Raw genomic sequence first — 13,957 nt, forward strand, 5'->3', positions numbered from 1 at the left:
GTCTACATAGTGAGTTCCAGGACAGCTGGGGCTACAAGGAGACCCTGTCTCAAAAAAAAAAAAACAAAAAAAACAAAAACAAAAAAATAAATAAATGAATTAATTTTGTTTCTTGACAGTTTCATACATGCGTAACTGTGTTCTGATTACTCTATCCCCACCCTCTCCTACCACGGAGGTCAGAAGAGGGCTTCGATTCCCCTGGAACTGGAGTTAAGGATGGTTTGTAGCCGTCATGTGGGCGCTGGGAATTGAACCTGGGTCCTCTGCAAGAGCAGTCCGTGCTCTTAACTGCTGAGCCGTCTCTCCAGCCCCAGCTTTTGCCCTTCTTAACACTTCTTTTCTTCCTTTCCTCTCTCCGTCTCTCCCAGGGCCTCCTCAGAGCGCTCCCTCACATCTGACACCTTCTCTTGACTTCCCGCCATGTTCCCGGTGCTCACCTCACACACCTCCCTCCCGTAATGCCCTCCACATTCCCGGTTCATGATGAAGCCAAGTCCCATGTGGAGGGCAGCAGAGACCATGGCTACGGCCAAGGACATGGGTCCCCTAGAAAGAATAGTGGGCTTCCCTGTGACTGGGGAGGGGGATGCTTAGTGGCCCCAGGTCTTAGGGTGCCTGAGATCTGGAGTCTGTGGCTCTTGGTTTGCTCGGCTGTAATCTTGTGTCTTGTGTACGGGCTGATTTCTTAGTCCCTGAGGGAAGCATTTTGGCTGCTCCTACCTCAAAATTCTCATTTAATGTTTAGCATAATGGCTTGCCTTATCGGTTTTGCTTAGTATTTGCCACAACCCCTACACACTCTAAATTACACATCTGTTTGGATAATGTGGGTGGATTTGTTAGAGTTAAGAAACATTTGGTATTTTGAATTTAATCCTAACTATATTTCACAAGGAATCTTCTAGAAACACAGTATAGATTATCTAGTGCTAAGCCAAGTCCTTGGAACATCTCACCCTGCATTCGAGCCTGTCTTAGCTAGGTCTGATATCTTTCTAGCTGACAGCAGACCTGGCTCTGCCCTCACTGCCCCGAGCTGGTGTCCAGTAGTTGAAGAACTGACTGTTGATGAGCCTCCTTTCTGGCAGTGTTTGCACTTCTGGCAAACAGGTGAGGCAGGAATGTGACTCATTAGAGATTAAATTCAGCTCCTGGCTTGGTTTCTGATTTATAACTAGGCAGTTCCAGGGCCAGATCTGGGGCTGAAGTGACAGGACTGGAGGTGGGAGAGTTTCAGGGTGGCTGGGGCAGGGTTAGGGGAGGAGGCCTTGGTGGGTGTGGTCTGGTTGTGGCTGACAGCAGCACTCTGTGGGCATGAGCGATAACAATTGCCCGCTCCTTCCGCCTCACCCCACCAGCAGGATTCGGAACCACGGATGTTTATTCTTAGGAATGAACGCACCTACACGGGGATAAATTTTGCTGTTTTAGGTTCCTCCGCCCCAAACCATTCCTTTCAAATTGCCGTGACCCCAAAACTCCCTATTGGATGCAAATACTTAATTTCTCAAGGACAGTTGAACTATAGAGGAGGAGGGGGAAAGAGGGGTAGTCCTAGGGGAGTTTTGGGGGTCACAGCAAATCAAAAGCAGCAAGTGCTCTTCACTGAGCCATTTCTCCAACTCCCTATTTATACATTTTTTAATTGACACCTAATAACTGAAAATACTTATAGGGTACAGTTTGGTACTTCAATACATGCATACTACATGTATCAGTCTGATCAAAGTAATCTGTTCACTCATTGCCTCAAACTTTTGATCATTTCTTTGTGGTGGGAACATTCAAACTCCTCTCTCCTGGCATTTTGGAATACAGCTCTCCTACCATGCTATAGAATTAGAAGTTCCTCCTCCTCCTATCCACTGTCCCATGTACCCATCATCGATCATCCCTTCTCTGCCCTCCTTCACCATCATACCACATAACTATGTCCCCAGATCCCGAGTAAGCTCTAGGGCTCCACCTGTCTGTCTCTCCCCAGGGCTGATCATCCCTTCTCCAGCCCTCCTTCACCATCATACCACATAACTATGTTCCCAGATCCCGAGTAAGCTCTAGGGCTCCACCTGTCTGTCTCTCCCCAGGGCTAGATCACAGGTGGGTGTGTGCTATTATACCTGGCTTTTGTTTTGTGGGTTCTGAATTCAGGTCATCATGGTTGGATAAAACTTGGATAAAAACGCAAACTTTTTATCTAATGAGCCACCTCTCCAGCCCTTAAATTTACTTAAAAATATTATTTATTTCATATGTATGAGTGTATTGCTTGCATGTATGTAAGTGCACCTGTGTTGTGCAGTGCCCATGGAGAACAGAGGAGGGTATCAGATCCCCTGGAACTGGAGTTATGGATGGCCATGTGGGTGCTGGGAATTGAACCCGGGTTCTCTGCATGAGCAGCCAGTGCTCTTAACTGTTGAGCCATTTCTCCAGCCCCACCCCTCTCTAAATTTACTTTTTATTTTGAGATGGGATTTTACTAAGTTGCTCAGGCTGCCTAGAAATTTCTGCCCTCTTGCCTCAGCCTCCTTCAAAGCTGAGATGACAGATGTGCTACCAATCCCAGCTTCTATTCCCGAATTTCATATTAACGGAAGTTTGTACGGCTGGTACTCACATTTACACAGCAGTTAAAATGATTTTGTTAACAGTATTGTAAACTGTACCTAGAGAAACAAGTTTGTTCCCAAGACTCTGGCAAAACCCCAGGCTGAGACCTTAGAAGGGGAAGAACTTGGCAGGGTGAAGTTGATAAAGACGCAGGTGATTCCTTCTCAGGGAGAGGGGTCAGAGGCAGGCCTGTGGGAGGAGCTAGGCCAGAAGCCATGACAGGGCCCCTGGACAGATGGACGTGGTGTCCCTGTCAGAGGCCTGGTTTTGCAGGGGCTGCTGAGGACCTAAGTCCTCCAGAGCAGGCCAGTTGCATGCACAGTTCTCTGCAGGACGCTGCTGGGGAGGGAAGACCTTGGGTACCCATCTGCCTTTCCCGTGGAGAGCTCATACCAGTGGCAGGCTGCTGGGAGAGAATGAGGCCTGCAGAGGCCCCATCAGCCAGCTGAGCACATACTCCGCCACAGCCCCTCTGTATGGCCACAGCCCCTCTGCATGGCCTGACCGGCCCACACAGAGACTGCGTCCACTCACTGTGCAGCAGAACTCCCAGTCCACACTCTCTCCCTCAGGTCTGCTCTTGATGTTGCTGTATTTCATTCAAGGTGGGTCGAGAACTGGGAGGATTCAGGGAAGGGGTCTCTGGGGTCCTGGTTAGTGTGAACCGTCAACTTGACAGAGCGAACAGTCATCCCAGAGGAAAGCTTCCATGGAGAAATTGCCTAGATCAGATTGGCCTGCAGGCCCGTCCTGGGGGATCGTCTGGATTGTTGACTGGTCTAGGACGGCCCAGCCCACAGTGGGCGGCACCACTCCCGGAGCGGGTGGTTCTGGGCTGTGTAAGAAAGCTAATCTTGAGCTAGTGAGCCAGCAACAGAGTTCCTCCATGGTTTCTGCCTCCAGATTCCTGTCTCCGTTCCTGCTCTGACTGCCCTCAGTGATGGATTGTGACCCAGACGTGTGAGCCAAATAATCCTTTCCTCCCCAAGCTGCTTTTGGTGAGAGTGTTTTACCACAGCGACAGAAAAGCCAAGGAGAAGCCTGGGCTGCGGCACATGCTCCTCGCAGTGAGACCCACAGCCTGGCACCTGCATTAGATGCATTTATTGACCAGTCACAGCCAGACTATCGTCCTTCGGGGGGCACCAAGCAGGAGGGAGGCTGTGGGGCTGCAGCAGACCTGGGGAGGTGCTGTTCCTTGGGGTCCTGGTCCTCCAGGTCAGCTCCCTCCCTCCTCCTCAGGGCCCTCCAGGACAGAGAGGGTGTGGCCTGTGGCAGCACTGTGGGGGTGGTAGCGGCCTCTGTTGAGGTTCCTCAGGCAAGGACAGCTTCTCTAGGAAACCAGATGAATACCTTCAGGGGGCTACCCACTCCTCATTAAGGCTCCCCCTCCCCAGGTTCTCCGACCAGCTCCTGGCTGTTCTGATGCTCTCTCTTGCTGGCTCTAACCTGCCATTTCTGTGTAGCTCTCTCCCAGTTCCTGCTTCCTGTTATCCCCACAAGGCTCTGTTCTCTGTCCCTCTGTCTCCCTCACTTTCTCATACTTCTGCTTCAGAGAAAGGGGTTCCCACTCTCCAGGTACTCACGAGACCGACGGCAAGCCCCACAGCAAGAATCACAGCCATTCCCACAGAAGCCAGAGCAGTTAGGGCAACTTTCCAGGGCCTCAGCTGGCCCTTCGGGTTTCCCTCACTCCCTGGGCTGGTTGGGCTTGTGCTGGTGACATTGGAGGTTGTCACGGTTGTATTGTTAACATCAGAGGTTGTCACTGCTGTGTCAGTGACATTAGAAGTTGTCAATGCTGTGTCGGTGACATTAGAAGTTGTCAATGCTGTGTCGGTGACATTGGAGGTTGTCACCACTGTGTTGGTGGCATTGGAGGTTGTCACAGTTGTGTTGTTAACATCGGAGGTTGTCGCCACCGTGTCGGTGACACTGGAGGTTGCTGCTGTACCAGTCCCACCTGAGCCAGGATGCATCGCTGCTGTACTTATCCCAGGAGTGGTAACTCCAGAGGGATTGGATGTGGTTGGTCCAGGGACAGAGCTTGTGTTGCTCTGACTGGAACCTGTGGTTGATACGGTGGGATAGGGATGGAGAAAGAGTGGTTGGTTCATTCCACTGGAAATTTAGTTTGGTTCAGCAGCTACTAATTAGAATTTCTACTCATCATGACAGTAATGATAGCTGTCGATGAATCTGGCTGTGCTAAGTGCCACCCACACAGAAAACAGCACCTCAGATCCGCACAATCCCTCTCCGAGGTAGGAACTGTTACATTTAATAGACTGGGAAATTGAAGGTTAGAGATAGAAAGGAACTGGTTCTGGGCAGATGGTGGTAGACCAGGCCTTAAGTCAAAGTGGTCTGACTCCAGAGCCAGCTCTGAACCCATACGCTATTCTGTATCTGAGGTGTGGGGGAGTCGGGGGCAGGACCCGAGTGACTTAATGGCACTGTGTCCTAGAGTATGGGCCAAAGGGATGCGACAGAAATGTTGAGATGCGACAGAAACGTGTGCTTTACTACCAGGCAACCCTCACACTCTCAAAAGTTTGGGAGTCACGGGCTGGAGAGATGGCTCAGTGGTGACAAGTGCTGGCTGCTCTTCCGGAGGACCTGGGTTTGATTCCCAGCACCCATGTGACGGCGAGCAACCATCCGAAACTTCAGTTCCTGGGGATCCAACGCCCTCTTCTGGCCTCCATGGGCTTTGCATGACACAGGTGCACTTACACACACAGGCAAAACACTCATACACACACACACACAAAAATTGGGGCATCTCCAGTCCAAGGATTCCAGAAGCCGTGACACACAGCCTAGCAAACCCCACCAGGTCCGGCTTGACGATCTCCCAGCTTCCTTGGTTGGTCAGTTAGAGTTAAGGGGAGATCAAATTTAGATTTCGGGGGAAGACGTCAAAAAGTTCATATTCATCCCAGCAATTAGGGTTAGAGGCAGAGTTAGACAGTGAGTGAGGAACTGGGAGGAAAAACTGCTAGAAGGAGAGACGGTTGGTTTACTTTGTGTTTCTTCAGAAGTACAAAACAAGTAAGTCAAATCATGATTTTGGAAAATTCCAGAAAGAATTAAAGCCATGAGATGGGAAGAGCATGAAATGTGTGGCTGGTGGCCATGAGACCCTCAGTGATGCTGGAAGTGGATCCTGCCTTGATGGACTGTCAGACACTAACTTCGAGATCCCTCCCAACTCTATTGCATCTGTATTGGGGATTGATTTATCATAAAGGGAGCTGGTCAGATTTCTGAGCCAAGGAAGCAGGACAGAGGACAGAGGACGAGCTGGGCTGGAGACAGCCGCAAACACCCACCTTCAATCAGAAGACACAAATGAAACCCGGTCAACATTTTCCCAAACTCTACTTGGACCCCAAGATCATCCTCTTGTAAGTCACTCACTTACCACTTCCCAGAAGGAGAAGGTGGAGCAGCCAGAATGCTGGCAGAAACACGTTCCTCTCCATCTTGAGGTATCTGCCTGCAGTGCAGGAAGGGAGGTCCTGAGTCCCAGATCCAATGTCCTGGAAGGAAAAGATGCAGACCGGTGCTGAGAATGGATGAGCCCCAAGGTGGAGATCCCGGCTGGAGCCCTGGCCACCCGGGACTGTGCAAAATGGGTCCTCAAGCTGAGGAGGAGCTCCAGTGGGGATCCCGGGGCCACAGGGTGGGGAGGCTGGATGCAGGTCCCTTTGCTCCCTCCATAGAAGGTCACCTCCTTTTTCTTTCAAGGAAGGCCTTTATACATCGTCTGAACTGGGCAGGGGCCAGCCACAGAGCCTGTTCTTGCTGTTGTGAGCAGTGACAGGCCACCTGAGCTCAAAGAGGAGGGAACAGAGGCCAGGAGACACTGGAGATGGAGAACCACTTAGTCCTGGCAGGTAAGGCCTGGGGAGGTGCAGGAAGCAGGGCAGTTGAGGGGATCAAAGCTGTCAACATGGAGGAGACCCACCCACTGAGGCAGAGACAAGCTGGGGACCTGTTCTAGCTCAACACCTCCTTTCCTGGAAGCGAAGATCAGAGTCCTGGGACATCTAGGGGTGCAAGGCGTGAGGAGGCAATCCCAATGAACCCTAAAAAGCAAGGTTTCCTGTGAACGAGACAGGGCCTCTGGGTGTTGCTGAATTCAGAGAGGGTGTGCAAAGCGTATCTTGAATGAGTGGAGAGAAACGGGAGAAGATGGACTCGAGTCTATGGAGAATGGGATCTCTGGGGTATATAGGAGGGGGATGGGAGGCTGTGGGGGCAGAGTTATTTGGTCTTTTTGAGGCAGGGTCTCCCTGTAGCCCCAGCTGGCCTGGAACTCGCTATGTAGACCAGACTGGCCTTGAACTCACAGAGATCCGCCTGCCTCCGCCTCCTGAGTGCAGGGATTAAAGACGTGGGTTGCCCTGCCTGGCCCCAAATAATTTTTTTAAGTCGAAATGCTCCCAATGCACCGCTTCCTGCTGTGCCAGTTCATTTCACTGATCTCTGCCCACGAGGAGCCATACGTCAAGCACATGATTAGTGGCAATGGTGGATAAAGGCACACTGTCCATCTCTTCCCAGCTCTGAGTTCCCATGATTCAAAAGGGCAGCAAGGATTCAGTCACAGAAGACCGTGTTAGACCTTCCCCAGTCACACATGGAGGGATCTACTGAGGGCCACGGCAAGTGGAGGTATGCTTCTGCCTCCAGCCTGTCCCAGATATTTCATAATCAGTTACTATGTATTGGTCATTGACCTCCAGTAAACAAGACAGAAAAATGCTTTTCTAGAACTGGAATCCCAAGACAAAAGAACTGTGAGTGAATGAGTTTTAGAAGTGGGCAGAGAAGGGACCAAGCTAGAAACTGAGTGTTGGGTGGCCGTGGCAGAGGGATCACAATTCTGCAGTGCCTGGGAACAGGCTTGGAAGTTGGGCTGGGGATGTGGCTCAGTTGGTAGAGTGCTTGCTTCCCCAGCATGCACAGAAGCCATGATGGAGGCCACGGGGGAAGCCACGGGGGAAGCCACGGGGGAAGCCATGGAGGAAGCCATGGACATGGTACCATAAAAGGAGTCCTGGAAGAGACCAGGGGAGAGGCCATGACAGTGAAGAACACAGGAAAGACCTCATGGGTCTGTTGAGAGGCCACACGATAAGGGTGACCATCTAGATCAGGGATGCTAGGGGCGGTCATAGAGAAGACAATGACAACAAAGAGCCGGGAGTGGGGATGAGCACAGACTGGAGGCCAAATGTTCTAGGCATGACCATGGGTCACGATGAGGTCAAGGACATCCTCTTAGACTCTGACCCACAAAGCGAGATCAAACAGAAAGGGATTTAGGAAGGTGCTCTCAGGCTCACTGGGTCAGGACGTTAACTCAAGAAATGCATTCCCAGGGTTCTCCCTCAGACAAGACCTCTGTTGCACTCTTGATGGGGGCAGGGTGAGTCACTGTGTTCAAAGTACTTTCATCTCCTCCTCCTCCTGCATCATTCCAGTGTCTGCCAAGGACTGACCCTGTCTTTGGAGAGCCTCCTCTATTCTCTGTCTCTTAGACGTTCCACAGACCAAGCAATGGAGAAAGAACAGAAGCTTATTCCACCGTCTAGAGGCTGGGAAGTCCAAGACCAAGGTACCAGCGTGTGATGTCTGCTGGGGGTCTGCTTGTTACCTATTCACAAGAAGGAAGGCCAAAAGACAAGCACAAAATAAACATGTCCTTACATGACAGGACAGAAGACAGACAGGAAAGAGGGAGGGGAAAGGAGGGGAGGGGAGGAGAAGGCAGGGCACTAGTACCTTAGCCCTTTACACAATTTTTTAAAATTTTACATAAGTGCACCCATGTGTGCAATGCCCAAGAAGGCCCAAAAAGGGCATCAAATTCCTTGCAACTTGAGTTACAGGAGGCTGTTAGCTGCATTTGGGTGCTGGGACCCAAACCCAGGCCTTCTGCAAGAGCATCCAGTGCTCTTAACCGTTGAGGCATCTCTCCAGTGCTCCCCTGGCCCTTTTGAAATAGCATTAATCCATGCTGCTGGTGGAGTCCCCACGACCTGGGCATCTCCAATTCAGCTAATACCAGCGACCAAGGAGAAGCTTACTAGATACTCGTAGCCTTACAGAAATTAAAGTTCATTAAGGAGTGCGGACTCCTAACCAAATACAGATTCTTTGTTAAACTTCGGGCACTTTACTGCTGTTTTCATTCTGAAAGACTTCTGTATGCCACGCACCAGGCAGGGGGGTTTTGATTCACCGCCACTCGGTCCTCACAATCCTGCCTGTGAAGTCAAGGCTATAATCCTCACAAAGCAGGGTAGAAAGCTGCAATTCAGAAAAATAACTCACACGACTAACCAAATACAGATTCTTTGTTAAACTTCGGGCACTTTACTGCTGTTTTCATTCTGAAAGACTTCTGTATGCCACGCACCAGGCAGGGGGGTTTTGATTCACCGCCACTCGGTCCTCACAATCCTGCCTGTGAAGTCAAGGCTATAATCCTCACAAAGCAGGGTAGAAAGCTGCAATTCAGAAAAATAACTCACACGAGCAAGCCGGAGCAAGTTCTTTAACTCCGGGTTTTTAAATGCTTTCAAATTACATTTAAATCTGTTTGTTTGGCGGGGCTGTGCAGGTGCCTCCGCTCACATTCAGAGGTCAGAGAATAACTTTCCGGAGATGTTTCTCTCCTTCCGTCATGTGGCTCCTAGGGATCAAAGTTATCAGGCTTGAAGAAAAGTGCTTTTACCAACTAAGGCATCTTGTCGGCACCCAGTTGATTTTAAGGAAAGAAAAATATGTCTTACTATTTAGAAATGTGTGAGAATTTTTTTTTTTATCTTTTTGAGACAGGGTCTCCCTGTAGCCCCAACTGGCCTGGAACTCACTGTGGAGACCAGGTTGGCCTTGAACTCGCAGAGATCCACCTGCCTCCAACTCCTGAGTGCTAGGATTAAAGGCATGTGCCACCACGCCTGGCAAGAATTTTTACATACAGCATGGAGTGCTGAGGTCCCAGCACCAACTGGTTACTGACCACAACCCTCATCCCTCCCCCCACATGGAACACTGCACACCAAATCAACTTTCAACGGCCCTTTACCCCACCCCTTATGTTTTCAAAGCCTGTAACCCAGGCTGGCTTTGTAGCTGAGGATGGCCTTGAACTTCTGAGCCTCCCTTAACTCCTGAATGCTGGGATTACAGATGTGTACCACCACTGCCTTCTCCTCCCCTCCTCTCCTTTCCCCTCCCTCTTTCCTGTCTGTCTTCTGTCCTGTCATGTAAGGACATGTTTATTTTGTGCTTGTCTTTTGGCCTTCCTTCTTGTGAATAGGTAACAAGCAGACCCCCAGCAGACATCACACGCTGGTACCTTGGTCTTGGACTTCCCAGCCTCTAGACGGTGGAATAAGCTTCTGTTCTTTCTCCATTGCTTGGTCTGTGGAACGTCTAAGAGACAGAGAATAGAGGAGGCTCTCCAAAGACAGGGTCAGTCCTTGGCAGACACTGGAATGATGCAGGAGGAGGAGGAGATGAAAGTACTTTGAACACAGTGACTCACCCTGCCCCCATCAAGAGTGCAACAGAGGTCTTGTCTGAGGGAGAACCCTGGGAATGCATTTCTTGAGTTAACGTCCTGACCCAGTGAGCCTGAGAGCACCTTCCTAAATCCCTTTCTGTTTGATCTCGCTTTGTGGGTCAGAGTCTAAGAGGATGTCCTTGGCTCTGTCCTTGACCTCATCGTGACCCATGGTCATGCCTAGAACCATTTGGCCTCCAGTCTGTGCTCATCCCCACTCCCGGCTCTTTGTTGTCATTGTCTTCTCTATGACCGCCCTAGCATCCCTGATCTAGACGGTCACCATTATCGTGTGGCCTCTCAACAGACCCACGAGGTCTTTCCTGTGTCCTTCACTGTCATGGCCTCTCCCCTGTCTCTTCCAGGACTCCTTTTAGGATACCATGTCCATGGCTTCCCCCATGGCTTCCATCATTGCTTCCCCCATGGCTTCCCTCATGGCTTCCTCCATGGCTTCCTCTGTGGCTTCCATCATTGCTTTCCCCGTGGCTTCCCCCGTGGCTTCTCCCATGGCTTCCCTCATGGCTTCCATCATGGCTTCCATCATGGCTTCCTCCCTGGCTTCCTCCATGGCTTTCCCCATGGCTTCCATCATTGCTTCCCCCATGGCTTCCCTCATGGCTTCCTCCATGGCTTCCTCTGTGGCTTCCATCATTGCTTTCCCCGTGGCTTCCCCCGTGGCTTCTCCCATGGCTTCCCTCATGGCTTCCATCATGGCTTCCATCATGGCTTCCTCCCTGGCTTCCTCCATGGCTTTCCCCATGGCTTCCATCATTGCTTCCCCCATGGCTTCCCTCATGGCTTCCTCCATGGCTTCCTCTGTGGCTTCCATCATTGCTTTCCCCGTGGCTTCCCCCGTGGCTTCTCCCATGGCTTCCCTCATGGCTTCCATCATGGCTTCCATCATGGCTTCCTCCCTGGCTTCCTCCATGGCTTTCCCCATGGCTTCCATCATTGCTTCCCCCATGGCTTCCCTCATGGCTTCCTCCATGGCTTCCTCTGTGGCTTCCATCATTGCTTTCCCCGTGGCTTCCCCCGTGGCTTCTCCCATGGCTTCCCTCATGGCTTCCATCATGGCTTCCATCATGGCTTCCTCCCTGGCTTCCTCCATGGCTTTCCCCATGGCTTCCATCATTGCTTCCCCCATGGCTTCCCTCATGGCTTCCTCCATGGCTTCCTCTGTGGCTTCCATCATTGCTTTCCCCGTGGCTTCCCCCGTGGCTTCTCCCATGGCTTCCCTCATGGCTTCCATCATGGCTTCCATCATGGCTTCCTCCCTGGCTTCCTCCATGGCTTTCCCCATGGCTTCCATCATTGCTTCCCCCATGGCTTCCCTCATGGCTTCCTCCATGGCTTCCTCTGTGGCTTCCATCATTGCTTTCCCCGTGGCTTCCCCCGTGGCTTCTCCCATGGCTTCCCTCATGGCTTCCATCATGGCTTCCATCATGGCTTCCTCCCTGGCTTCCTCCATGGCTTTCCCCATGGCTTCCATCATTGCTTCCCCCATGGCTTCCCTCATGGCTTCCTCCATGGCTTCCTCTGTGGCTTCCATCATTGCTTTCCCCGTGGCTTCCCCCGTGGCTTCTCCCATGGCTTCCCTCATGGCTTCCATCATGGCTTCCATCATGGCTTCCTCCCTGGCTTCCTCCATGGCTTTCCCCATGGCTTCCATCATTGCTTCCCCCATGGCTTCCCTCATGGCTTCCTCCATGGCTTCCTCTGTGGCTTCCATCATTGCTTTCCCCGTGGCTTCCCCCGTGGCTTCTCCCATGGCTTCCCTCATGGCTTCCATCATGGCTTCCATCATGGCTTCCTCCCTGGCTTCCTCCATGGCTTTCCCCATGGCTTCCATCATTGCTTCCCCCATGGCTTCCCTCATGGCTTCCTCCATGGCTTCCTCTGTGGCTTCCATCATTGCTTTCCCCGTGGCTTCCCCCGTGGCTTCTCCCATGGCTTCCCTCATGGCTTCCATCATGGCTTCCATCATGGCTTCCTCCCTGGCTTCCTCCATGGCTTTCCCCATGGCTTCCATCATTGCTTCCCCCATGGCTTCCCTCATGGCTTCCTCCATGGCTTCCTCTGTGGCTTCCATCATTGCTTTCCCCGTGGCTTCCCCCGTGGCTTCTCCCATGGCTTCCCTCATGGCTTCCATCATGGCTTCCATCATGGCTTCCTCCCTGGCTTCCTCCATGGCTTTCCCCATGGCTTCCATCATTGCTTCCCCCATGGCTTCCCTCATGGCTTCCTCCATGGCTTCCTCTGTGGCTTCCATCATTGCTTTCCCCGTGGCTTCCCCCGTGGCTTCTCCCATGGCTTCCCTCATGGCTTCCATCATGGCTTCCATCATGGCTTCCTCCCTGGCTTCCTCCATGGCTTTCCCCATGGCTTCCATCATTGCTTCCCCCATGGCTTCCCTCATGGCTTCCTCCATGGCTTCCTCTGTGGCTTCCATCATTGCTTTCCCCGTGGCTTCCCCCGTGGCTTCTCCCATGGCTTCCCTCATGGCTTCCATCATGGCTTCCATCATGGCTTCCTCCCTGGCTTCCTCCATGGCTTTCCCCATGGCTTCCATCATTGCTTCCCCCATGGCTTCCCTCATGGCTTCCTCCATGGCTTCCTCTGTGGCTTCCATCATTGCTTTCCCCATGGCTTCCCCCGTGGCTTCCATCATTGCTTCCATCATGGCTTCCTCTGTGGCTTCCATCATTGCTTTCCCCGTGGCTTCCCCCGTGGCTTCTCCCATGGCTTCCATCATGGCTTCCATCATGGCTTCCATCATGGCTTCCTCCATGGCTTTCCCCATGGCTTCCATCATTGCTTCCCCCATGGCTTCCATCATGGCTTCCTCCATGGCTTCCTCTGTGGCTTCCATCATTGCTTTCCCCATGGCTTCCCCCGTGGCTTCCTCATGTTACTGGGCACAGATACCATAGAAAGGAGGCAGAGCAGACGTGCAGGGAAGGAGCAAGGCTTCAGTGGGGCTTGTGTCCATGGGCAGAAGGGAGCCAGCACTGGCCAAAGAGGAGACAAGGCTGTACTTCAAACACAGAGAGAAGCAGGCACTGGTTTGCCAAGGTGGGTTAATGGGCGGCCATCATCTTGTCTGAAGCGCCTCAGGTGCTTAGGCTGCTGAAGGAGCTCGAGGGTGGAAGAGAAGACAACACATTCTTTTTTAAATTTTATTTATTATTTTTATTTTATGTGTATGTGTGTATTGCCTACATGTAGGGAAGTGCACCCATGTCCTGCAATGCCTGTGGAGGTCAGAAGAGGCTGTCGGATCCCCTGGGACTGGAGTTACGGACAGTTGTTAGCTGCTATGAGGGTGCCAGGAATCAAACCCAGGTGCTCTGCAAGAGCAGCCAGCGCTCTTAACCACTGAGCCATCTCCCCAGCCCCCTTTCAGGTTTCTAATGGAAGCTCCTCCTTTAGGGTCCCATCATGTTTTTTTCTCTCTCCTCTCCCCCCGCCCCCCGGACCTCACTGTAACCCAAACACTGGGATTAAAGGTGTGCACCACCACACCCACCCCTGTACTGTCCCTTTTAAAGCTCTCCCACCTCAAAGTCTGATTTTAGGTCCTGGGAGCTCAAGGCTCTTTCTCCTAAATAAAGTTCATTCCTGAAGGGTAATTTTGCGTCAGACCCTTTTCTCAACCAACCCACTGGCTACTCTAACATATGGCACTGCACATAAGAACAGATAGGCCATGTCTCCATGTGAACATCTTTAGGGGCAAAAGGGCCACTAGTTCTT

General features: G+C 51.8%; 1 protein-coding gene and 1 long non-coding RNA gene across 6 annotated transcripts; one reads left to right on the forward strand and one right to left on the reverse strand.

Moving 5' to 3' along the window:
• Window positions 1-2,521: 2,521 nt before the first annotated feature.
• On the forward strand, window positions 2,522-13,468 carry LOC108491186. Its single transcript, XR_001872608.1, has 4 exons — window positions 2,522-3,576; window positions 5,703-6,026; window positions 6,370-6,518; window positions 13,430-13,468. It is a non-coding gene; the product is annotated as an uncharacterized LOC108491186 (long non-coding RNA).
• Window positions 3,595-10,266, reverse strand: LOC108491185 (uncharacterized serine-rich protein C215.13-like). 5 transcript variants are annotated; one of them, XM_017799918.1, is made up of 6 exons: window positions 9,995-10,266; window positions 9,165-9,325; window positions 8,130-8,284; window positions 6,044-6,161; window positions 4,203-4,684; window positions 3,595-3,949 (listed from the first exon to the last, which is right to left on the reverse strand). In XM_017799918.1, exons 4-6 carry the CDS (start codon window positions 6,102-6,104, stop codon window positions 3,836-3,838), a joined length of 657 nt encoding a protein of 218 aa, XP_017655407.1. In that variant the 5' UTR covers window positions 6,105-6,161; window positions 8,130-8,284; window positions 9,165-9,325; window positions 9,995-10,266; the 3' UTR covers window positions 3,595-3,835. The 5 variants fall into 5 exon arrangements, with proteins under 5 accessions (XP_017655407.1, XP_017655408.1, XP_017655409.1 ...); XM_017799919.1 differs by lacking the exon at window positions 8,130-8,284; XM_017799920.1 differs by lacking the exons at window positions 8,130-8,284; window positions 9,165-9,325.
• Window positions 13,469-13,957: the final 489 nt, after the last annotated feature.

Source organism: Nannospalax galili, unplaced genomic scaffold, assembly GCF_000622305.1.
Source record: "Nannospalax galili isolate Female #2095 unplaced genomic scaffold, S.galili_v1.0 scaffold401, whole genome shotgun sequence".
NCBI classification, from domain to species: domain Eukaryota; kingdom Metazoa; phylum Chordata; class Mammalia; order Rodentia; family Spalacidae; genus Nannospalax; species Nannospalax galili.

What these genes read in the sequence shown, in the direction of transcription:
- LOC108491185 (XM_017799920.1), bottom strand. Translation starts at nt 6,104, where the DNA reads ATGGAGAGGAACGTGTTTCTGCCAGCATTCTGGCTGCTCCACCTTCTC. An exon ending in CCTTCTCCTTCTGGGAAGTG is followed by an intron (nt 4,685 to 6,043) that starts GTAAGTGAGTGA and finishes TATCAACCACAG; the next exon opens with GTTCCAGTCAGAGCAACACA. An exon ending in TGGGGCTTGCCGTCGGTCTC is followed by an intron (nt 3,950 to 4,202) that starts GTGAGTACCTGG and finishes CTGGTTTCCTAG; the next exon opens with AGAAGCTGTCCTTGCCTGAG.